General features: G+C 46.9%; 1 protein-coding gene across 5 annotated transcripts in view; it reads left to right on the top strand.

Annotated features, from left to right (window-relative positions):
- LOC135241553 (E3 ubiquitin-protein ligase NEDD4-like) overlaps positions 1-23,690 on the top strand; it is a 38,464-nt gene that overhangs the window by 11,286 nt on the left and 3,488 nt on the right. The window contains exons 1-22 of one of the 5 annotated variants that reach the window (XM_064312046.1): positions 222-2,781; positions 9,984-10,034; positions 10,619-10,680; positions 12,100-12,202; positions 12,736-12,899; positions 13,471-13,588; positions 14,731-14,832; positions 15,182-15,247; positions 16,193-16,312; positions 16,845-17,060; positions 17,179-17,256; positions 17,935-17,989; positions 18,211-18,269; positions 18,603-18,668; positions 19,000-19,229; positions 19,758-19,879; positions 19,996-20,066; positions 20,502-20,597; positions 21,367-21,440; positions 22,743-22,803; positions 23,082-23,141; positions 23,230-23,337. In XM_064312046.1, coding sequence (XP_064168116.1) covers positions 1,654-2,781; positions 9,984-10,034; positions 10,619-10,680; positions 12,100-12,202; positions 12,736-12,899; positions 13,471-13,588; positions 14,731-14,832; positions 15,182-15,247; positions 16,193-16,312; positions 16,845-17,060; positions 17,179-17,256; positions 17,935-17,989; positions 18,211-18,269; positions 18,603-18,668; positions 19,000-19,229; positions 19,758-19,879; positions 19,996-20,066; positions 20,502-20,597; positions 21,367-21,440; positions 22,743-22,803; positions 23,082-23,141; positions 23,230-23,337 — 3,210 coding nt within the window. In that variant the 5' untranslated portion in view covers positions 222-1,653. Of the gene's footprint in view, positions 1-221; positions 2,782-9,983; positions 10,035-10,618; positions 10,681-12,099; positions 12,203-12,735; positions 12,900-13,470; positions 13,589-14,730; positions 14,833-15,175; positions 15,248-16,192; positions 16,313-16,844; positions 17,061-17,178; positions 17,257-17,934; positions 17,990-18,210; positions 18,270-18,602; positions 18,669-18,999; positions 19,230-19,757; positions 19,880-19,995; positions 20,067-20,501; positions 20,598-21,366; positions 21,441-22,742; positions 22,804-23,081; positions 23,142-23,229; positions 23,338-23,690 lie in introns of those variants that run through there. The other 4 variants (XM_064312045.1, XM_064312049.1, XM_064312048.1 and 1 more) reach the window with 4 other exon arrangements.

The raw sequence follows: 23,690 nt of genomic DNA, 5'->3' as shown, positions 1-23,690 counted from the left end.
ACTCTCTCTCTAGGTTTTGCATGTAGGTCAGGAGTGTGGAATGAGCTGAGGGTAGTGTGGGCTGTTAAACTGGGTGCCCGGGCAGGGCTAAGGCTCTGGGAGCTAACGCGCACGCGGTGATGGTGCTGTGTTGGGCATCGCTGGGTGCTGCCCTGTCCCTTCTGGTGTTGGCAGGCGGTGGGGGGTGGGGGGCTCAGCTATCATGCACAGCCTGGCATCTCCTGGCATGAGTTCACCCGCCAGACAGGTGCTTTGCTGGGCAAGCCCCAGCGTTTGAGAGCTCTTGAAAACACGCTTTTTTCCCAAACGTGGTGTACTCAAAAAGGCGGGGCATAGCACCGAGTGAACACGGGCGTCGAGGTGACCGATAGCGTTTCCCAGCAACCCTGGAACACGCCGACAACAGCCTGCGCCAGGCTGACCTGACAGGAAATTGCTGCTACAGAGGCTCTCAATTGTGATGTCACTACCACGTCCTCGCCGCATTATTTTCAGTGAGCGTTGTAGCCTGCACTTCCTGTGATTTTCTGCTCCTAAAATACCCGCGTTGTTTACAGTCACCCTTCTGTGAGGGAATAGAATGTCAGGGGCGAAGGGCGAGGGGCACTTTTAAAACACTTATAAACCATAATTAAACCAGCACTGGCATCAAAGGGTTCCTGCTGCCAAGATATATATTTTCCTTTTCTCGCAGCGCTGCATTCCGATTTTTACAGCTGTGAAATTCTAGGCAAAGTTTGGATAAGACCGGTTTATTTGTCCAGCTTTTTTTTTATTTGTTTTTTTCTGCCGACCGTTAACGGGCTAATTCGGCTTCGTCCTCTCCTGTCTGTCACTCGCGCATTCATCGTTCCTTGCTTTGAGCGTCCATCAGAATGCCGCTGGGAGTCACACCTCCCGCCTCTGAGCTGCTTTTTCTTCCTTAGCCGTAAACCACTAGCGGTTTCCTGCCCGTTTCCACAAGCCTGCAGGCGTGCTCGTGTGGATGCTATTTGGAAACTCAATCCTCAATTTGATACTGAATTATGCCGGACCCCATTCCTCCTGATTTCCTGTAATTCTATACCGGCGGGGTAAAAATATTAGCAGCGGTTCGGCGAAGGAGAAACTTTAGACACGTTGCTGCAGCCTGAAGTAGCGCTGGGGCTCCTGACGCTCTCAAGCAGAGGGTGTGCAGTTCTGTGGAGTTTGAGTCTGAAACCGTGAGGAGGGCTGCTGCAGTATTTATTCGGCATTTATTTATTTATTGATTTATTTCCTGTATTTATTTCTGACGGTTGGATGTGTGCGGGAGGGTGTGAATGCGATGAGGTCGGGTCAGCTGAGCGCTCTGGCTCTAAAGTGGGGGCGGCGTGGTTCCCAGTGGCCGAGCGTGTTCTGGCTCCTTAAAGACACAGACCATTAGGATTTCTGCAGTCTCGCGGGCTGTTCCTTCCAGTTGTGCTTACACTTCAGAGTTCATCTGACCTCCCCTGGCTAATAACTTCAGCGCTGCTCCAGGAGGAATGTAGGCTGTCGCTGGAGCTATTCTGGCAGCCTGCTGATGATCGTAATCACGGACCGGGAATCTAGAGCCGCCTCCTCGCTCCGTCTCTCTCCTGTGGATTTCGCCATGCTCTCCGCGCCGCCCTCCGGAGCCAAAAGCTGAGGGACATGGCGCGGAGTCTGCGCCTGCACTTTGCGGCCAGGAGGAGCAACACGGACCCCCTGTCGGCGAGCTGCAGCCTGGGCGAGGGCGCCGGCCCCCAGAGCTTCGCCCCCCAGAGCGTCCACATGAGGATAGCCCCGGGGCAGCTGGCTCCCCCTCCGCGGTCTCCCCCGTCCGACTCCGTGCCCTCGGCCAGCGCTGGCTGCTGCATGAAGAGCACCCTGCAGATCTCCCTGCAGCCCTGCGGGCGGGGCGAGGGGGGCCCGGACGGCCCGGACGGCGGCCCCCGCAGCGGGGACCTGGCCCCAGGCCCGGACAGCGGCCCCCGCAGCGGGGACCTGGCCCCGGGCCTGGACGGCGGCTCCTGCGACAGCAGCACGGCCAGCGACGGCGGGTACTGCAGCAGCGGCAGCATCTTCGAACCCGACGCCCCCGAGCGCACCCGCGTGCCCCTGAGGCGCTGCTCCTCGCTGGTCATCTTCCCCCGCAGCCCGTGCAGCACGCCGCCCGCCTCGCCCGTCAGCCCCGTGGCCACGCCCCTGACCGTCGCCACGGCGCCAGCACGGGGCTCCTTTCAGACCTCCCACCAGGTCCGGCTGTGCGCGGGCGAGCCAGCGCAGGAGAGCGAGCGTGTGGCCCCCAGGGGCCAGGTGGCCTCCGCCATTAACGGGCTGCGGCTGTCTAAGAGCAGCGGCCCCGGGGCGGAGCTCAGGGACGCCCGGCCCGTGCCCGCCGCCCCGCCCCGCTCCGAGCGCCGCTCCAGCGTCCTGCTGCACTTCGCCCAGCCATGCCCGCCCGCCCAGGACTGCCCCGAGCCCCGCCCCGAACCCCGATACCGCCACGTCAAGCTCTACCGCAGCTCCTCCGCGTGCCAGCCGACCGAGAGGACCCCCGCTGCCAGCCAGGGGTGGCCGGACTGGGGCCAGAAAGGCTCCCATCATGCACTGCAGCGGAGCATCTCTCTGGAAGTGCCTCACCGTATCTCGTGCCATTTTGGCTCCATGAGCGGCCCCCCACACGTGCACATTCATGTGTCCCACAGCGGAGAGGGAAGTATCGGCGCCTTCCTAAATAGCGCCAACGCAAACCGCAAACCTGACCATGTTCACAGCGTCCCGGGACAAAATGCCAGGGTAAGGGGCTTCTTTTTGTTTCCTGTTTGAGTGTGGGAGCACACTCGTGAGTGTGCTGTGACCCAAAGCTGTTTTTGAAAGGCAGGATAAATGAATGCACTTTGATAGGGTTAATGGCAGCCTCATACGGTAGTGACTTACATTTCAATGTCAGCTCAGTGAAGTTTCACACAGCATGTTGACCCCCATTATCAGGGTCCAGACAGGGACGAGAAACGCATGTGTGTGCTTTATTTAAAATCACCTCAGAGTGGAAAATGACGCAAGTTACTGGCGTTATCCGGATAATCGTACCCTGGTAAACTACTGTAGAACACGAGCATTAAGTAAACATTAAGTAAAATTCAGGAAAAAAAAATGTACAGGTAGTCCTGTTGGGCATTCTGTGAAATCTGGATGGAAAGCGTGGTTATTTAATACTGTCATCAGCACTAATGGAATGTCAATCATTGATTTGTATTTCTTCGCATTTTATTCCTTTGCCCAAATAACAGTTAGCCTAACGCGAGGTGCATTCACTAGAACTGTCCGTACGGCGGGGTGTAAACACACACTGCTGTTTCGCCTTTGTTTGTCTGGGATATTTTGCCCCACTCCACAGCTGTAGTCAGTTTGCAATTAATTTAGTCCCAAGAAGAACCTGCCAGCTCCCCTTGCCATTAATAAGACGCTAACATCTGTACACCAGGTTCTGCTTGCTGTTACCACTCAGTCTGGAAGAATTTGATTTCTCTCGTCAAGAACAACAAGCGAGACATCAGAAAGTGGTTTTCCCCCTGCGGTTAGCCTTGTATGAGCGGCATTGTGGAAAAAATGCATACCAAAACATATGGCCTTAAATCTTATTTTATGAAAAGGGATATACATATTAAAGAAACCACAAAAAGAAAGGAAATGACTTTGTAAACAGTGAGATTATAAGGAAATTGCTGGTGAGATTGATGGTCGCTTTTGAACTGGGCGTTTGCATTTTACAGGCCTTTTTAAAATTCCGCAGAGCGGTGTTGTGAAATGTTAGTCGGGGGCATTGATCTTTTAGGTCAGTTGAAATGGATTTCCCCATGGTGAGCCTTAAGTATAGTAAGCCAGTGTCCTCAGTCCAACCTTGGCAGGACTGCTGTCAGGCTGGACCAGATGCAGTTGTGGGTGGCTGTGCGGTTCTGCTTCCTTCAAGTCCGTCTGAACAGAGCTGTGCAGATGGACTGATGCTGGGAGACTGAAAGGAAGAGCAGTGAATAGATTTTATAATACAATAATAAGAATGAATGATAGAATGAGAGATAGAGCCTGGATGATAGATAAGTCTGCCTCCCTTCTTCCTCTTTCTGCTCCATGGCTTTTTCTCTGCCAGTCTGTGTCTGGGTTTGAACACAAGCCAATTATAACTAAGCTGCGTAACTGAGAAGCTGGCCAACACTAAGTCGTGCAATTAACAGACCCGATACAGGCTCACGTGATTGGCTGATGTGCTGTATCCAATTAATGGTGTCCCAGGAGAACACCACATCAAAATGAGTAAGGATGTGTCCGATATGAGTGCAACACACCAGCTTGAAATTACTGTACACACGTGTGTGACTTGTTCTTTTAATTATTATGTTATTAATGTCTGGTGTAATCAGTGTAAATGTTTACACTTGGTTAATTATAGGTGGTGAAGAGGCCCCATACCCCCCCTCCCTTCCCCCAAACTATATATAAGCACATCTGAAATATTCCTCTGGACTCCAGATAGTCTGGGCTGTGGAATCAGGTTTAACAGAGTGATATAAGAGGAGCGTCGCGCCGTGTCAGCGGTCCGTGGGCTCGGGGTGGTGACACGGAGCGGGGCTCCTGTGAGCGTGTGCGGACCCTGCAGTTTAAGGGGTGCCGCCCGCCCGGGTGTGTGTTTGTAAAGCATCAGGTGTCCGTCTCTCTCTGCATTTAACAGCTTGTCAAGAAAACCCCCAACGTGGCAATTAGCCTCGACAGAGATAGGTCGCGCTTCCTCGCAGCCGGACGCGTGTAGCCCAGCTTGAGATGGGTTACCGTTTACCCTGTTCTCCATGGCTTAACCCTGCAGTTTGCATTTCAAAGGCTGTTCTGTCACAAGGCTGATATCTGCTACGCCTGGATCATATATCTTTTTCCCATTCTGTGATTCTGTCTCTTGTTCAGGTTATGTTATGTTAAGTTATGGAACATATGTTTCACTTGTGTTCTTTCTGCTAACATTTTGTGTTGTGAGGTGAGTTGATATTTCCATTTAATTGAACTTTAGTCAGCCATATCGTGTAGAAAGGACTAGAAAGGTCTGCTGACGGGCGAGACACAGTGCGCAGCCCATAGGGAGGCTGAACCCCCCCCCCCCAAATAGCACCCCTTCAGCTGTGGTCCCTTCTCTATCTGTTCCCCACTTTGCTTTCTATCTGTTTCAGTAAAGCATGCGATACTAAAGGAGGCAAAAGGAGCACTGACTTACAGTCAAGCTTTCCACTCAGTTATGATTGTAAAAGGGTTCCGCTGTTTTATCCCTGTAGCAACACACCTACATAGCACCCTTTACCCTAACCCTCCTCAGTTCTCTCTCATACAGCCACATTTATGAGACATTATGTATTATCAGCTCAGGAAGCCGAGGGGAGATGAAACGGTGTTTTAACGGGCTTTAAATTCCGTCGTTTCAGTCGGCGTTTCTGCAGTGGAAAAAGGGCTAGTTCTCACCAGCGCGGTGAGCAGAAAGGTGGGGTGGGGGAAAGGCGTTGGCACAGTGCCCTCTGTCCCTGATGGGCCCTTTGTTGGGTGGACTGGAAGGCAGTCCCCAGGCTCTCTTCCAGCAGCACAGGGGTGACCATGCGCCCTCAGCCAGGTGCCCAGCCCCCAGTTCTGGCTCTTTGTTTAGGGAGACTGCTGTTTTTTCCCTCTGAGACTCGGATCTCAATGTACCTTTCTCTGTTTTTGCCACTGCCTTGTTTTGAACCGCCGGCACCAGACCAGTGTACGGAGAGCGAGGCGCTGGTCCTCTGGTCACACAATGGCCGTTTCCAGTCTTTTAACGGCCTGCTTACCTAATTCGCTATATCCTGGTGTTTCTGATGCATTTCAAATGACATTTTGGTTGGTTATTTCTGTAGGCTGTTGTTTTTGGGATTGGGATGATGAGAATAATCATTGTACCTGATTAGACTTGCTTGAACTTGTGTAACTTTAATATATTTTTATTACTTATGCCTGTAGGTTCAGTGAGAGATTTCTGATGGCATAGGCCTACATTGTTGATTTTTAATGTCATTAAGTTGCACCCTAAGGGATCATAGAAGCTCTAAGAGTTGGATTGAAATGCACTGCTGTGAGATTTGCCAGTGCATGGGGTTAGAGTGCAGAGCGTCTGCTGCGTGTTGTTTAGTAAACGAACTGAAGGATTTTAAACCACAAAGCACGAAACTTGAGCGCTGGGCTATTTAAAGATGGCGGAGTGGTTATGGTCAAAGGATTAATCTGGACCGGCTGAAATGCAGTTTGTGGAGCGGTCCGGAACATGAACTTCTGAAATGCTATGTGTGTTAAAACAGAAAGGGAAGCTTGCCTTATATGCAGTGACAGGCAGGACTCGCTGTGTGTGTAAACAGTGCACACGCACCGGTGGAGGAATGGGAACGGGAGCTGAAAGGCCTCTCGGGGAGATGAGTCATGTGACCCGGAGTCCGCTCGTCTTTGTGCTGTGGTGTCCAGTGCCACGGCCATGTGCTCGCATTCTGGGAGTCCCTCAGGCAGCTGGCACGTGATTCGACCCGGCTTTCGCTGGGTAAACAGCAATCACGCTCCAATGTAAATGGATAGCAGATGGCTGTGTGTGTGTGTGCGCAAGTGTGGGTGTGCAAGTGTGTGTGTGTGAGCATGTGTGCGCGTGCGAGTGTGTATGTGTGTGTGCGTGTGTGTGTGTGTGTGTGTGCGCGCGCAAGTGTGGGTGTGCGAGTGTGTGTGTGTGTGAGCATGTGTGCACGTGCGAGTGTGTGTGTGTGTGAGAGAGCATATGTGGGAGCGTGTGTGTGCATGTGTGTGTGTGTGTGTGTGTGTGTGTGTGTGTGTGTGTGTTTCATCCGAGGTTTGAAAAAAGGTTCACCGTTGCCATGGTTGATTTCGATATCGTGTTTTCCCTGTTTGTCTCGCACAGTCTGTATCTTGTGTTTGTTATTGATGTGATCCAAGCTGGACTGAAGCATACATACACGGCCACAAGTTATACTACTACCATCTATTTGAGTCCCAAGTGTGATTAAAGTGTGATGTTATTAATGAAATGCGGTGTGTTGGGTGATTGTGAAACGCTGTCAAATAATTTTTGCTGATTGAAGTGACTGAGGGAGGAAGAGCCTCGGTACATGAGCTGTGTAGTATGATGGGACTGATTGTGTAACACAGTGCATGAATTGCCTTGAAGGTCCCCTCTGAAGACCCCACATCTCTCTGGTGTACTGACTTTGTCTCCCTATCTGCAGTGGTCTGTTGGAGAGCATGTCCTCTATGGGGAAAATAGCAGAAAATTGTGCTTTCTGTGCACAGGCCATTAACCGCTCTCTCTTGAAACGTTTGGCTGTGGTCCTCCTGTCCTCCTACGTCGTTACCATTGCTACTGATGCTGAACAGGTCCGGCTGATTACAAGGAATTCCCATCTTTTCTCTTTTGCGCAATTACTTCTTCTGATAGTATTCCGGAAAAGGAACAAATTGTTACTGGTTCATGGCCTTTTTTGTAATCTGAAATGTCTGTGCAGTGGCAGCTATGTACCTTTTCGATCAGAATTTTTCCATCCCTGTGTTTTTGCATTTTTTTTATATTTAAGGAAACAGGCAGGGATTGCCTTTTTCTCATCAGGTTAGATGCAGCTGCTTTCACTGACATGCCTATATCATTGAATTTCTGCTTGTCCCACTGTTGTGAACTTCACAGTCATAGTGCACATATGATGTGGATAGTGTATTAGCTAGAAGGCTAATCAAGTTATAGAAGTCTTTGCTAGGAGGCTCAGTTTACCCTCGGACCGAACTCGCCTGCAGGTTGAACCACTCAGGAACCCCTTAAATGGTTTAAACTCCTAGCCAAACAGGGCTACACTGCAAGATGCAAACCACAGGTTAACCACAATGACCAGGTCATGATTTTCTAAGAAATCCTAAAAGAGCCTGCAGAGTTCTGGAAAAAGGTCTTGAGGCCAAGATTCACTTTTATCATAGTGATGGCAAGATCAAAGTGTGGAGGTTTAATGCAGTATAATAATTTTCATATTTTTATATTTATAAATGTAGCCTATATTTTTCCATTTACTAATCACCCTCCACAAAAACATCTGGTATAAAAACATTTTTGATATTTCATTTAAGGTAATCAAATTAATATCTGCGTTTCTGAACTCTTCATGTAAAGAAATTGGGAGTAAATCCCATGTGATTATAAAATATCATATTATTTAAAGTATTGCTGTAAATATCTAGGTAGGATAGTAGGGTGTTCAAAATCAACTGCCTGCATTCTATTTTTGCATTTGTATTTGACTCCGAGTAATTCATGTCTGTTAAAATTGACCTTAATGAGTGGCAATTTAATTGTTCTAATTTGCTGAATTGTACAGTTGCTTGCGACTGTGAGTAAAGAAATGAAATGATTGAGATCAGTTCAAAAGCTAACCTTGGAAAAGTACAGTACCAGCTGGAAGTACTTTCAAGAACTATTTATTTCCTAAAGAAAAAAAGACACCTCCCTTACTTGGCCTACTTTTTTCCTCCATTTTTCTCTTTATCTTGGAGATGAGTTGAGCCCAGTGTGGCTGACTGGAGCTACTTGATTTTTTTCTTTTATTGCTTTTTTTTTGCAGCTTTGAGATTAGCAGAATACTTTTAGTGAGGCCTACTTTTTTGGAAGAATATTTTTGAAAGAAAAAAACTGCCAAACCGCAGCAATTTATTTTAGATCATGACTACTGCTTTTTCTCAGCGGAGTGTGAAAAATCATGCTGGATGGCTGCTGGCCAGCTCTGGTCCTGCTGCATTGTGATTGAACGTGACGCGCCACCTAGATGTGCGCTCAGCGGCGTCTGAAGTCGCGGCTTAGACAGCTGCTCCCAGGAGACCTCGCCTAGTTTTTTTTGTTTTCTCCTTCCAAGGTGAATTCTTGCGCTGTGCTCGTTTTTGTGCGTTCGCTCTTTCGGTTCCTGGTGTTGCTCCTCTGCAGATGTGCGGGCCTTGTGAGAGGCACACAATGCCCCTGCACACAACAGGGCCTTGTGCTCCTGGAGGAGAGGGGCGTTTGCGCTCATGGCCCTGCTGTGGGCACTCTGTTTGTCTTGGCGGCGGCGTAGAGAGCGGGCGGAGGCCCGCGGCAATGCCGCTGAATAAATCTTTTCATGGCTGCGGCGCGGCCGTTTGACACGTTAAAGATGTTTGTTTTGGTCGGCGCGCTCCGGCAGAAAGGGTCGTGCCAAGACCCGCTCCTTGTTTTTGAAAAACATTTCTTTCATGCGTCGTCCTGTCTGGTTGGGTGGCGTGGCGTACGGAATGTGCACGACGTGGAATTGGTGCGTGGTGTGGTTGGTGTGTGTGTGTGTTATTGTGTTTTAGTGTGTGTGTGTGTGTGTGTGTGTGTATGTGTTTAGTGTGTGTGTGTGTGAGTGTGTGTGTGTTTGTGTGTGTGTAGTGTGTGTGTGTGTGTGTGTGTGTGTGTTATTGTGTTTTAGTGAGTGTGAGTGTCTGTGTGTGTGTGTGTCAGTGTCTGCCTGCCCCACTTCTACTGTCTGCAGCCTTCTGGAGTTCTGAGCCTGTGGGTTATTTTAGCTGCTCTAGCATCTCAAGTGAAAAAGAAATCACTCTCCAATTCGCATATGGGCTCAGAACCATAAATACATTTTTGTCCTTGATCTGACTGCCCATAAAGGGTGTGATTAGATGGAATACAAAATGGACAAACTGAATGGAGTATTTGTTGTATGTGAATGCCTGTCTGACATTGACCAGTGATCACTTTTCACTGTTGAATGTCCATCAGAAGGCCATGCTGATTTACCTGTTTTCCCTCCTTTTCTTAAGGCATGATTCTTTTCTTCATGTCAGAAATATGGACTGCGATGCTTGAGACACAGCTGTAATGTATATAGGTCAGCCAGCGATTAATCGGTCTGCGGGTCCCTGTGCAGAACTCTGATTGCTGTGTTCCCTGTGCTCTCTTTCAGACACGGGATGACTTCCTGGGACAGGTGGATGTGCCACTGGACCACATTCCGGTGAGTTTGATTGACGAAAGCATGAACCGCTCTGTATTGGACCTTTTTTTGTGCCTGATAAAATTATTGCTGTGTGTGTGTACATGTGTGTTGTCTCCTGTTTTTGTTTCAGAGGGTTAACAAGAGCGTATTAAAGTCCTTATTTAAATGGTCCATCTTAAACAGTATGGAAAGATAATGTGTATAATTTTTGTTCGATTAATTTCCGGGTAAATTCTCATAGCTGATACTGGCAGCTGAATCTCCATTAGCATTTTACTTTATTCAAGTCCAGAGCCCTTCTGTAGTGATTCTCATGACTTTCACTCAGTGACTGGATCATTTCAGTGTTCTCCACCTCCTCACTCATAAAAACATCAATGCCCTCATTTTGTGTGGCCACGACAGTCCGTTTGTTTGCTCTGTATTACAAAGCTGAATTGTGGAAAAATTCAGCCAAAAAATTCAAAATTTCTGCTGCCTCATCCGACCAAAGAGGTCATGTCATTGTCATTGATTGCGTGCTCAGAAAAACCATATACTAAACATGTATAGATCATATTTGTTTTTAATGTTTTTGTTTTGTTTGTTTAATTTTATTTCAGACAGAAAATCCTAACATTGAAAGGCCATACACATTTAAGGATTTTCTACTTCACCCAAGAAGGTTAGCTTTGCATCATTTTTTGTTTTAAACCATTTTATTTTTCCACTTATGTTCTGTTTCCAAGGTTTGTTCTGTTAGTAGGTTCCATATCTCTACAATGTGATTATTATCAATCTATTGTTTCAGTGTTTTGCTTTTTTATATATGCAGTGCAGTCCATATTTGGACAGTGACACATTTCTTGTTTGGTTTTGTACACCAGCACACTGGATTTGAAATGAGACGAATACGAGGTTAAAGTTCAGATTGTCGGCTTTATTTTGAGGGTATTTACATCCGTATTGGGTGATCTGTGTATGACGTACTACCTTTTTTATACATATTCTCAACACCTCAGAATACATCCTGCTGTTACCATCCATAGTCACATCAATAAAGACAAGTGAGCCAGTGCCAGTGGAAGCCATACATGCCCAAGCCATAACTCCCCCACTACCATGTTTTACAGATCACGATTGTGCGATTTGGGTCATGAGCTGTTCCTTCTCCATGCATTCCTCTTTCCGTGACTTTGGCACAGGCTAATACTCGTCTCATCTGTCCAGTGAGACTTTGTTCCAGAACTCTTCAGTTTTTTAATGTACCTTTTTTTTAAGCAAACCCTGACCTGGCCATTCTATTCTTGAGGCTTATAAGTGGTTTTCATTTTGCAGTGAATCCTCGGAAAAATGAAAATGCTGGTTATGCTGGTTATGCTGGTGTAGTCTTCTCTTTATGGTAGTCTTTTCTTTGGCACGTCTGTGCCTATAGGCTGGAGAGTGTTCCTCGTCTGTTTGACAGCTCAAAGAATCAACTCTTGACCTTTTGTTAGCTTTTTTGTGCATTAACTAATGATGCAAAGACACACAGGTGGCTAAGAAACAGCTGAGCAGTCAATTGTCCAATTGCTGTTGGTCCCCTATATTGGAGAACTTTATAAAAAGGTTTGTAATCCCTGCATGGATCAACCAACATGGATGTAAATACACTTGAATTAAAGCTGACAATCTGCACTTTTACCTCATTTTCATTGTTTAATTTTAAATACAATGTGGTGGCGGGCCAAACTGCAAAACTTGTGTCACTGTCCACTGTACGGGCTGCCCTGTAGATAAGTAATATCAGAGGTCAGCTAAGACTGTAGAGGCAAAACTGACATCAGTTCCTGACTAAATGCTTTTTATGCAGTGTAGTGGTCATGGGATGTCTCAAGCATGAATATGAATGGAAGCTTTATTGTTGAATACGGGAATCCTAAACAGGGCTTTTGAGTCATCCAAGGCCCATATTGAAATATGTAGATGGATTAGCTATGAGTTTCAGCGGAGCACATTGGTTAGTCACAGATGCATTATTGTTTATCCTCTCCCATTCTCTCCTCACTGGGGCAATGGAAGGAGTGTTTAATTATTTTTTTATGCTCTTCTTTTATGGTTGAAGTCACAAGTCCCGGGTTAAAGGACATCTGCGACTCAAGATGACGTACTTGCCCAATGCCAACGGCTCGGAGGAGGACGGCACGGAGCAGGGCGAGGATTTGGACGTAAGGCTTTCGGGAATCCTAATTTCCAGCTCTCCCACATTCTTCAGGTTTACCTGTGTCAGCAACGGCTAGCCTTTATGCCTGAAACGAGCGCACGATCGTTTCAGTTTGTTCCAAGGATGGTCGGGGGGGGGGGAAAACTCCAAAGTGATTTGTTCTGCCAGACTTCACTGAAGGTATCGAGTTGAGGTGTCTGGCTGCTGTTTCAGGCAGTTATTGATAAAACCACCCAGTCATCATTCTTGTAAGTGCTTACTGCAAATGCTGCATTGGAACGCGGCGTCTGAAAAGGCCAAACTATATTTATCCTAACGTGCGTCTCCGGTTTCTCACTTAATGGTGGAAAACACAGATGTTTTTAGGTGTTGCAAGAATTAGATTCTGCTAGGGCTTCTAAAGAGGAACAGGATGTGGTGTAGGCTGTGTGTATGAAAAGATGCCCCCACCAGCTTTATTTGACATGGGGAAATACTGCAGCTGGTAACTGGTGATGGTGGTGGCGCCTAACTGTGCGATTGTGTCCTGCCGTGCAGCCTGGCTGGGAGTTTCTGGAAGGACAGGACATGTCTGGTCCCCAGCACAATCAGCAACTTCCTGCACTGCCCCCTGGCTGGGAGGAGAGACAAGACAATCTGGGAAGAACCTACTTCGTCAATCATGAGACCCGAACCACACAATGGCATAGGCCCACAGTCCTGTACGCACTTTCTCTCTCTCGCTACCTCTCTGTCTGTTCACTCTCTCTCTCTAATCAGCCTCTCTCTCTCACTTACGCTCTCAGTCTGTCTCAGTCTGTCTCTCTCACTATCTCTCTATCTCTGTCTCTCATTCATGCTCTCTCTCTCTGTCTCTCTCCCTCTCCCCTCCCTCTCTCATACAACTATGACACACCCATGCTCTGAATTTGCTTGCACCACTTGCTTGTGCATGTTTGTGTGTGCGTCTGTGTGTGGCCTGGCCAAATACATTCCTGAAATGTACAGTATTTCAAAATGTACAGTATTTCAAAAATTGACTATATGGAAAATCTGAAAACAGTTTCTGCATTTCCCTAAGAATATTTAGCAGGATTCTAAAGTATTTATAATAATTATTTACCCATTGTTAATTGGATTTACGTTGTTTAGAAGGAAAAATTGAAAAATGACTCAAAACTCTGGCTGACCGGCTCTTCGTGAGAGGCATTTCATGTCTTTAATGGTAAGATTTGTAGTTCTTTAATTATGACTCAGATTCCCAGACTCCTGTTCACTGGGTTCTTTTTACAGGGACAGCCAGCAGGAAGCGGAGCGGAGGCAGGCCAATCACATGGAGGCACAGAACGCCTTCACCGCCCGGCGACAGATCAATGACCATGCGGATGGCCCGCAGCAGGACTCTCCAGAGGTGAGGGCAGCCAATCACAGACCAATCTCAGTCTCTCACCGCACAAGCTCTGGACACGTAGCACACCGATTAGCCAATCACCGCACCGCACCAACATCCCCGCTGCAGTGCCGAATACCCAATGCTCAGTCGCTAATTTGGAACTGTCCCAGCGATGGAACGTTCTCTGTTGTTTTGGGAGAGCAAGCTGTAGCGTGTCTGACACCCTACCGGCTGGATGATGTCACGCCCTCATATGCTCCATCGACTAGTGAAGCTGGTAATGGGAGATGAGTATTGAGGGTTAGCCTCCTGGCTGGACCCCGCCCTCCCTGGGCGAAGCTAAAGCCAGTTCCTTGCCCCCTAAGCAGGCACTCGGTCACAGTTGGTACCGTCACCATCTGTACTGCTTCCAGGCTGTAGAATGCACACAGCATCACCGTACGACACAGTGCTGTAACCACGTGCCACTCATGACCCCGTTACTACCCTGACCTCAGTGTGCCCGGTCGTGGTTCCAGTCCTCTCACACATGGCTCATAGACACTCTTCCATCTGAAGTTTCACTCCACCTGTAATTTAACATTGTTCTGTGGTTTAGGTGTTTGGCCTGCTGCTTCAGAATTGCTCGCATCTCACCACAGATTTAGTTTGGACATGCCTGTGAGATATTTTTGTACTCCTCTATGCATTGAACGTTAATCATATTTTTAAAGGCAGTATTTCCTGTTTGGCTCCCTACATTATGTACGTTTATTGAATATGACTGAGCCTCGGAGGCATGTCTGAATGGCATGTACAGTGTGAGCCAGTTTGTATCGTTAGAAAGCATTCTGAATGAACAAAGACATGATTTTCAAGTTCAGGATCACGCAAAGTCACCCTACTGAGGAACTATCATGGTTTTTAACTGTCTGATGACATGGAGTACTTACTTTTCCTGGGTTGAGGAGAGAAAAAACTTTGGGTTTTGTCTCAAAGGAGACCTTTACAAAGATCCTTTGAAGGTCAGTCACTGAAAAGGTTCACCAGAGTATCCCAGTATGGGGACGGAAAGATCAGCTGTGAGGTTATGAATGATATGTTTGTTCTGTGGTGCTTCTGCATGTGCATTTTGCTGTGTTTTTGAAAATGTGGAAATGGGCGTGGCTTGTGTGTACCAGACCTGGGAGATCATCTCGGAGGATATGAACACCTTCTGTAACGAAATGAGCCAACTGCAGGCCTCCGGGTCGATCGGCAGCTTCCGCCACGCCTCGCTCACGGTTCGTCTGCCCCGACTTCCTGCTTCCTGTTCTGCACGTTATCTTGCACGGTTGCGCTTGCTGTCGCAGTAAATGGAAACATGCAGGGTGCTCATGGTGCTGTGACGTTCTGATTGATTTTACGTTTTTACTCAGGTTAGCATTGGGGTTTCCTTGGGTTTTTTTTGAGTGAAATTGGCACTGTTCTCATGTGGGTCTGAGTTGTGACAGCCAGACCTGGAGACTGACGATAACATGGGGACCGATGATATACTGCGTTAGCTAAAATTAGCCCCTTGTAGCAGTATGAAATGTATATGAGCCCCTTCCTGTTTTAAGATTGATTGTTCTCTTTCCTGACCAGCCGCAGAGTCAAACCAGTCGCCGTGGCCGCAGTCAAACGCTGTCAGGAGAGGAACGTCCCACCCCACCTGTGGTGTGTATCTTCTGCATCTTCATTACTCAGTATTCACCTTTATTACTCTCCCTTCTGTCGTTGTGCAGGGACACCTGCCGTATATTCATTAAACCTTTGCGTGTGTATTTATAGTTTTATTTGCTAGTGCAAATTCGGCAGACGTAGATGGTGATTAGTGAATATTTACCTGCTGTTATACATTTTGTAGTGGAAAATAAGTGGAAAGTAGGAAAAGTAGAAGTCTGGATTTTGTGTGGCTCGATCTTCTAAGGAGCAGTATGGTTTATCGGCCAAGCTCGTGAAATTAGCCTCTTGTGGTCTTTAGATACCTGTTGCAATCCGAATGTCTGCCTTTAGTTCTGTTAATTCTTTTCTCAGGGCTCTGTAGTCTTGTCCACCCCCCTGTGACAGTGATTTGTCAGCACAGCTTTCTAACTGTACCGCGAATGCCGCAGAGCTCCTGAAGAGTCGTGTTCTACCCTTCTGAGGCAGGCCTGGATTCAATCAGCATGCATCCTTACCTTTAACCCACAATTGAATTCATATTTGTGCTCCTCTCCTCCAAACCAGTTTGGCGGGTTCAGCGATTGAGAAGAAAAATGTACTCGTCAGGCTGTGTTTTCTTTGGAATAAAGCTAGCGCCTGTATTTCCTTGTGAGCCGCAGCTGAGGCTGAGCGTTGACTGAATCCAGGCTTCAGACTCGTGGAGATTCGTGTTCAGAAACCGCAGCATGGCTGCCCGGATTTTGTTGTCCTTTCGGACTCATTGAATCCGTGGCATTCCGCTCACCGTCCGAACAGTAGCTGTGTTTCGGGCGACCCCTCGGGGAGCTCATTTTAAGTGCTTCGGGGGGGCCGGGGGAGGCGGGGGAGGAATGTTCCGCCGGGAGCCGCGCGGCTATGTTTAGGCCGCGGCGCATTCTTACGCGGGTGATTTCTGTCGTCCCCTCCCTCGGTCAATAGTTCGTCCCGACCTCGACGGGGCTGCCGCCAGGCTGGGAGGAGAAGCGGGACAGCAAGGGCAGGCGTTACTACGTCAACCACAACAGCAGGACCACCACCTGGACCCGCCCGCTGGTGCAGGTAACCCCCGGCCTGGCAAGCCCGGGCCAGCGGAGCTGGAGGTGCTCGCTGTTCCCCAGCAGTTTGGAAAATGGCACAAGTCACAGTGACTGGTCACTCACCAGCTATCCAGTGATGGAAGTGTCCTTTTTATGTGCTGATTTGAGTCCCCTTTCAACAAGTAGAGTTATGCTGTTTTAACTCCCTGCTGGATAAATGATCTGTGGTCTCTTCTGGGGGACTCTTCATAATGGAAAATATGACCTCTGCTTTTAAATGGAAATGAGCTCGTCTCCCTGCTCTCACACACATACATTCTCACAGACACACATACACGCACAAGCATGCACACACATACACACGCTGTCCCGCACAGACAGACAAACGCACATACATATGCACACACATGCCTGTGAACCACCCACACGTGTGCGCATGCACGTGCACACATGTGCAGTATACAGTACGTGCACACGCACACGCACACTCACACACACACACTCACTCTCTCTGTATGGTCTCCTCCATCTTGTGGTGTGTTCTGTCCTGTCAGACGATTTCGGAGGCCGCGCAGGTGGCGGTGCCCCAGGCTGTTGCTGGGCTCCGGCCCTCCCAGCCTGCCCAGGCCTCCCCAGAGACGTCCCCGCAGCACTCCCCCAGCCCCCTGCCCAAAATCAAGGCTGGCCTCATGCCCCCGGGATGGGAGGTCCGCAGCGCCCCCAACGGCCGCCCCTTCTTCATCAACCACAACACCAAAACCACCAGCTGGGTGAGCTGCCCCTCCCACTATTGGGCTGTGTATGTGGAGCTGTACTTAGAGGAAGAGATCTCCATTCAACACAGGCCTCTTTGTCTCAATCCATTTCCTGCTTCCTTCTCTTAAACAGGAAGATCCCAGGTTTAAAATCCCTGTGCATATGAGAAGGCGACCTTCACTGGACCCCTCCGACCTTGGACCACTCCCTGTAAGCACCTCTATAGCCTTCCGTAGAACCAATCACTGTAGTTAATTGCACCGCTCAGCTTCCATAGAGCCAATCAGAGCAAATAGCTGCACTGGTCAGCTTCCGTGGAGCCAATCAGAGTAGTGAATAGCACCGCTCAGCTTCCATAGAACAAATCAGAGTAGTGAATAGTACTGCTCAGCTTCCATAGAGCCAATCAGAGTAGTGAGCTGCACAAGCCACCTTCCATAGAGCCAATCAGAGTGGTGAGTAGCTCTGCTCAGCTGCGATAGAGCCAAACAGAGTAATGAGCTACACTGGACAGCTTCCGTAGAGCCAAGCAGAATAATGAGCAGCAGGCAGTAGCCAAGCCTTGAGCAGTCAGAGTATTCGAGTGCAGATAGGTCAGCAGTATTCACTGTTCTCCCACCAACAATCTGATACAGTCTGCCATCTGCTCTCAGCGCAGTTAAGACAAAAAAAAAAAAAAAAACCTGATCTCATAACATCAATGATAAACCCCTTCTCAACTCGACTTCAAGGAAAGTTATCCTTTTTGAATCTGTAGACTGAAAATGATCCCGTTGTGGATGACGCAAATGGAGAATATCTGGGAAAATGAGCCCGGAGACGGGTGACTGTGAGAAAGTCAGTCAGTGTAGAATAAGGAGAGTAACAGTCCTGCTGTGTTTCTTTTAGCCTGGGTGGGAAGAGAGGGTTCACAGTGACGGAAGGATGTTCTACATAGATCACAGTACGTATGGCACGCTTTTCTACACACGTATTGGTGCAATTTCAGATGTTAAACTTTATTTTCACTGTAGCATGGTGTAACTGTTTTGCCCTTAGGGGCAGTCTTCTGTTCTGCAGTATTTTACCTAGGTGCCTATTTACCGTAAATCTCGTTGTTATGTAACCTCTTAAAATATCCAATGAAAAAGAAATACAGCTGTTAAAAATAAAATGTATTTTTAGATACTAAGGCCACTCAATGGGAGGACCCCAGATTACAGAATTCAGCCATAACTGGACCAGTGAGTATATTAAAACTAACTGATTTGTTTTAATGTCTTAAACTGCAAAGCTATGAGTTAACCGGGGTTATGCAAGGGTAGTACTACTGAGCCGTTTCTGAATGGAAACATAAGTAAATGATTATGACCGTCTGGAGACAATGGTCTCTAAATGAAGTGAAACTGTAGCACTAGGGTAGCCCATTGGCTTTATGTCACGGACTAATCTGTGGTCATTACTTTCAGACCTCTTTCCGTTTGGAGTCAGGTTAAACCATTAGTGCGTTGAGAGCACAATCAATCCAGGGCCCTGTTTTCTGCAGCTCTGTTATGACCGTACCCATCTTGTTTCAGGCTGTGCCTTACTCTAGAGACTACAAGCAGAAGTATGATTTCTTCCGGAAGAAGCTGAGGAAACCGGTGAGCTTCATGGTTTATTACTGCAAGCCCAAGGGAAGACGCACACAAAGTCAATGTTTTAATTTACAGTTGCAGGCAGTTTACTTATGGAATGTGCAGTACTAGGTGCGCGTGTGGTCTAGACTCAATGTTGTGATTTTGCTTTAACAAATTGCAAGATTCAGTTGAATGAACCTCAGTAGGACCAGCAGCCTTATAGACTCCTAGCATCAAAGACGGAAGGGAGTGTTCCTCTCCAGGTTGTGTGAACAGGTTTGTGTTCAGATGGTTTAAAGTTAGCGGGAAGTGCTTATCCGCCGCTGTTTAATCTGCCTTGGCTGTCTCCCGCCAGGCCGACATCCCCAACCGCTTCGAGATGAAGCTTCGGCGCACGGCCATCATGGAGGACTCCTACAGACGCATCCTGTCCGTCAAGAGGGCTGACTTCCTGAAGGCACGCCTGTGGATTGACTTTGAGGGGGAGAAGGGGCTGGACTACGGCGGCGTGGCCCGGGAGTGGTTCTTCCTCATCTCCAAGGAGATGTTCAACCCCTACTATGGGCTGTTTGAGTATTCGGCCACGTGAGTCTTCTTTGCCTTTGGCTATGGGTGGGATTTTGTGTCATGCCTTTCCCTCTTTTCTCTCCAATTTGGAATGACCTCTCACGTTCAGTGCTGACTCAGGAGGGCGCAGACAAGCATGTGCTCTCCTCTGAAGCATGTGATGCTGAGCGCTGCTGCCTATCAGAACACAGTTTTAGAGTCGGGCTCAGGCAGACATGAGCCGGAGGTGGACGCTTCATGCGTAGCTTAAGAGGGAAATTTGTGAGTAGTCAGCGGACCAATGGGGGTCGCTGCTGTGCTAGGTACTAGCTGGTGCCGTCATCCTGGATGGCTCAAGTCCTCCCTTTCCTGGGTGCGGCCAGAGCCAATTGCGGGTCGCCATGTGGAGCTCCCAGCCAGAGTCTCCACTAACACCAGACTTTGGGGCCCATCCATGCGATAGAACAGTGCCTGAACAGCCCACTGTGGGGCTGCTTTAATGAGTGCTGCAGGACCCAGCTCTTTCTTATGTTTCTTATAGGCTATTCTCCGTCTGTTGTGTCACAGGGATAACTACACGCTGCAGATCAACCCCAACTCCGGACTCTGCAATGAGGACCACATGTCCTACTTCAAGTTCATCGGGCGAGTGGCCGGCATGGCGGTCTATCACGGCAAGCTTCTAGATGGTGAGCGAGTGTGACCTCTTTTCTCCTATGCACTGTGTCGCTTCTCTTTCTCCTTTTCTCTCTCTCTCTCTCTGCTTTGTGCTGCTGTGAATGTGGGTCGTTCTTCCTCCCCCCAGCGTTCTTCATTCGGCCCTTCTACAAGATGATGCTGCAGAAGCCTATCGCCCTGCAGGACATGGAGTCTGTGGTGAGTGTGTACGAATGGTGTTACCACACGCTTGTGAGAAGCGCCATTGCGGTGTAGCATCTGCACGTTTATATTCACATTTCCTCATTTAGCAGCCACTCTTTTCCTGTGACAGAGAGTGACACAACTTTTACATAAAGCCAGTTTGTACAGCTGAATATTTTTTACTGAAGCTGTTCAGGTTTTGTAAAATGTTTATGGGTACAACGGTAGCTCCCCAGGTGGGAATCAAACCCGCAACCCCCGTTAAGTAACAATCCCAGTTCCTTAACTTTTATACTTTTCATTTTCCCCATGTACATGTGTGCATACATACCGTAAAGCGCATTGTGTATAATTTACTATTTCAGTTTAGTCATTTGTCAGGTGCTGTTTAAAATGATATATGTGTGTGTTGTTACTGTAAATATTCATATTATTTTATTAATATTTCAGGACAGTGAGTACTTCAACTCCCTGAATTGGATTCTAGAGAACGACCCAACAGATCTGGACCTGAGATTCACCGTTGATGAGGAACTCTTTGGACAGGTGGGTCCTGCTGATCATTGAGCATATTAAGTCTGTTTCAGAATTAAATAATAAGACTATGTTATGTGTATATACAGTACTGGCATATATTATGGAAACAGTGTGCTCAAAGACGTTTAATACTCTTAAAATTTCATCTGTGCCCTTGCTTCTGTTCTTGGGCCATTTTTGTCTGTAAAAATGTATTATAAACCACTATCTTCATGACTCCAAATGAAATGACATTATGTGATCATCAGTTATTTGAAATAGTATTCAAATAAAGTATGCAAGAACAGTTTTCTTTGCATGAATATTATCCTTTTATGTAGAAAAATGCTGGACAAAGAAATAAATGTTCAAGTTGATTATAAAAATTTCCAACAATAAGATACATTAGACTGTCCAATTATGTAGATATGAACTAATGCATATGGGAAGGTTTAATAATTGGCACTTGTTTAAGATAAATGCTATTATTTTATTTTTTGTTGTTTCTATTTTGATATTACATTTCTTGCATATTACTTTATGCCAAAAAGAAAAATTGCTGCAAAATATTACATTGATCATCAAACTCTGTTTATAAATGCAGTGTTTACATAATTTGTGCCAGGAGTGTATGGTTATTATATAATAGTTACTATGTAAAGGAAAGATGTTTTCTGCCGTTCTTTTTTTATCTTTTCATTTGTAATCATTCTTGTAGTTGAGTTTCTGTGGGATGACTGTACATTAGGATGATTTCCTCACTTGAGTGTGAATGTGCGTTCTCTCTCTGCCTCTTCAGACTCATCAGCATGAGCTGAAGCCCGGGGGAGTGGACATTGTGGTCACGGACAAAAACAAGAAGGAGTACATCCAGTAAGCAAGAGCGCCCCCTACGGGCATGGAAGCAGCAGTGGCAATGTGCTGTAGTTCAATAGGCAACCTGAGGGATGTTTGTGTTTGTGTGCTGAGGTCTGACCATGCACAGTGACCCTGACCCTCCCTTCCTCTTCATGCCCCTGACGCCACTGGTCTGGAGTATAATTAAGGCCCATTGTTCTTAGTTTTATTAATCTATTTTTTTTTTTTACATAAATGTGGTATTTTTCACATTGCAGGAGTAAACATATACACAGAGGTGGAAAATTCAGGTTCAGAAAATAAAAGTCCTCCCCAGTTTTTTATTGCAGTCTCCTGGATTTGCTAATTAGCACAATTTGTCTACCATTAGGTAGAATTACTTGGTGATATCAGCTGAATTAATGGGTGGAAGAACCTTATGGCAGGACTTTTACATTCTGACTCCTGGACTTTCCACCTCTGCAAATACATTTATTTCCTTTTTGTCTAGTGCATTGTTGAAGCACCTTCTGAATCTGACGAAATCTGAAAACTAGATGATAGGAGTCCTTTTACCAGCATAGCAAAACAAATAACATACAGTCACAGGCCTAGAAAAGTGTACAAGCACACATGGCGATTAACCTTTAAGTAATTTACGCTTAAATGTTGAACTGCTTCCAAGTTCCATTTCCTTTTTTATGATTTAACTTAACTGAGTATGTAGGCAACTTGTGCAGTGAGATAAATGTATTAGCAAGAGAGCTATTTGGCTAGTTATGTGATAATGGTGAATTTCAGATCATTTTTGGTTCAAAATCATGTTGCGACTGTCTATTTGTTTGTATTGCATGTTGTCAGGCTATAATAATGATTTTTTTTTTAATGAACCTGGCATCAGTTTAGCTTGGGCAGAGAGTAAGATGGAAGCATTAGCACTCAGTGAAGGGAAATCCAAGAATACAAACACAAGTGCTCCAGTGGAGCCATAATTGTTAAAACCTGTACCACCAGAGGGCACTGTTTAAACTGGAAAAGCTCACTGGTTAGTAATATAAACAATGATGACCTCCAAGAAGACACAAACATATTTAGGTCAAAATCTTTGCTCACAAAGTGTATCCAGAATTTTCTGTGAAAGCATGGATTTAAACAATGGAGAATGTTGTCAGCATAAGGTTGAAGTGTAATTATTTCATGGTCTGTTTTTCGTACAGAATGTCTAGTGTTTACTTCCTGGTTGGAATAGGTGTTTGTGCTTCAGTTCTAGTTGAACATAATGACTCCCAGTGCTGTTTCTGTGGGGAGAATTTTAATCATTTCTTCCCCCGATTTCAGCCTCGTCATTCAGTGGAGGTTCGTGAATCGGATACAGAAACAAATGACTGCTTTCAAAGAGGTAAAGACTCTGCTAATGTTACTCTAACAACCATCCCGTCCCAGTATACCCCCCCCCCATATTGTGTACCTTGTTGTAACCCTGACTTTTTTTTTTTAATGCATCAACACAATTGCCTTTGATTAGATTTCAGTTAATTGGTAACGTCCTAAAGACAGAACTGAAAGTTGGTGACCCACACTCTACATTGGAATCTTTCACAAACTTTAGTGCAGTTTATCAGCGAGTAAGCAGAACAGCCATGACCGCCCAGCTGATGTCTGTGTGTCTCATTGCAGGGATTTTACGAGCTGATACCTCTGGATCTCATTAAGATATTTGATGAGAATGAGCTGGAGGTGAGTCCCCCCCCTTCCTAGTCCCAGGGTGCAGTAATTTGCTCTTAGTCCTAGGACTGACCCCTCCTCCCTGCCCTGTTCCCCTCAGCTGCTGATGTGTGGCCTTGGGGATGTGGACGTCAACGACTGGAGGGAGAACACCAAGTACAAGAACGGCTACTGCGCCAACCAGCCCGTCATCCAGTGGTTCTGGAAGGTATCCACTGTCCCTCTCTCCCAAACTCAGCACAGCTCAGCCTGTCCATGGCAAAGTGACACTCTCGGAAGTAACGGTACCATGGCGGTGCATTTCTGCTCATTAGGAAACACATTTCCCAAATGCCCCCTGAAAGTACAATAATGTTCTGTTTGGGTACTAGTAAGTACCTTTTACAGGCAGATAAAAGGTACAAATGAATTATGTGTTGCTGGCTAGGGGTACAATTTCATGTACCTATAGGGTACCACTCCAGTGTTTGTACCTTTATAGGCACTTTATCGTACCTTTTTGTTTTTTGAGTGCAGGGGCTGTGACGCGCGAGTTGCGCTCTTTCTGAAATTGTCTGTCCT

This window comes from Anguilla rostrata, chromosome 16 (genome assembly GCF_018555375.3).
Source record: "Anguilla rostrata isolate EN2019 chromosome 16, ASM1855537v3, whole genome shotgun sequence".
NCBI lineage: Eukaryota > Metazoa > Chordata > Actinopteri > Anguilliformes > Anguillidae > Anguilla > Anguilla rostrata.
The sequence above is the reverse complement of the archived record's forward strand: the minus strand, read 5'-3'. Positions and strand labels throughout refer to the sequence as shown.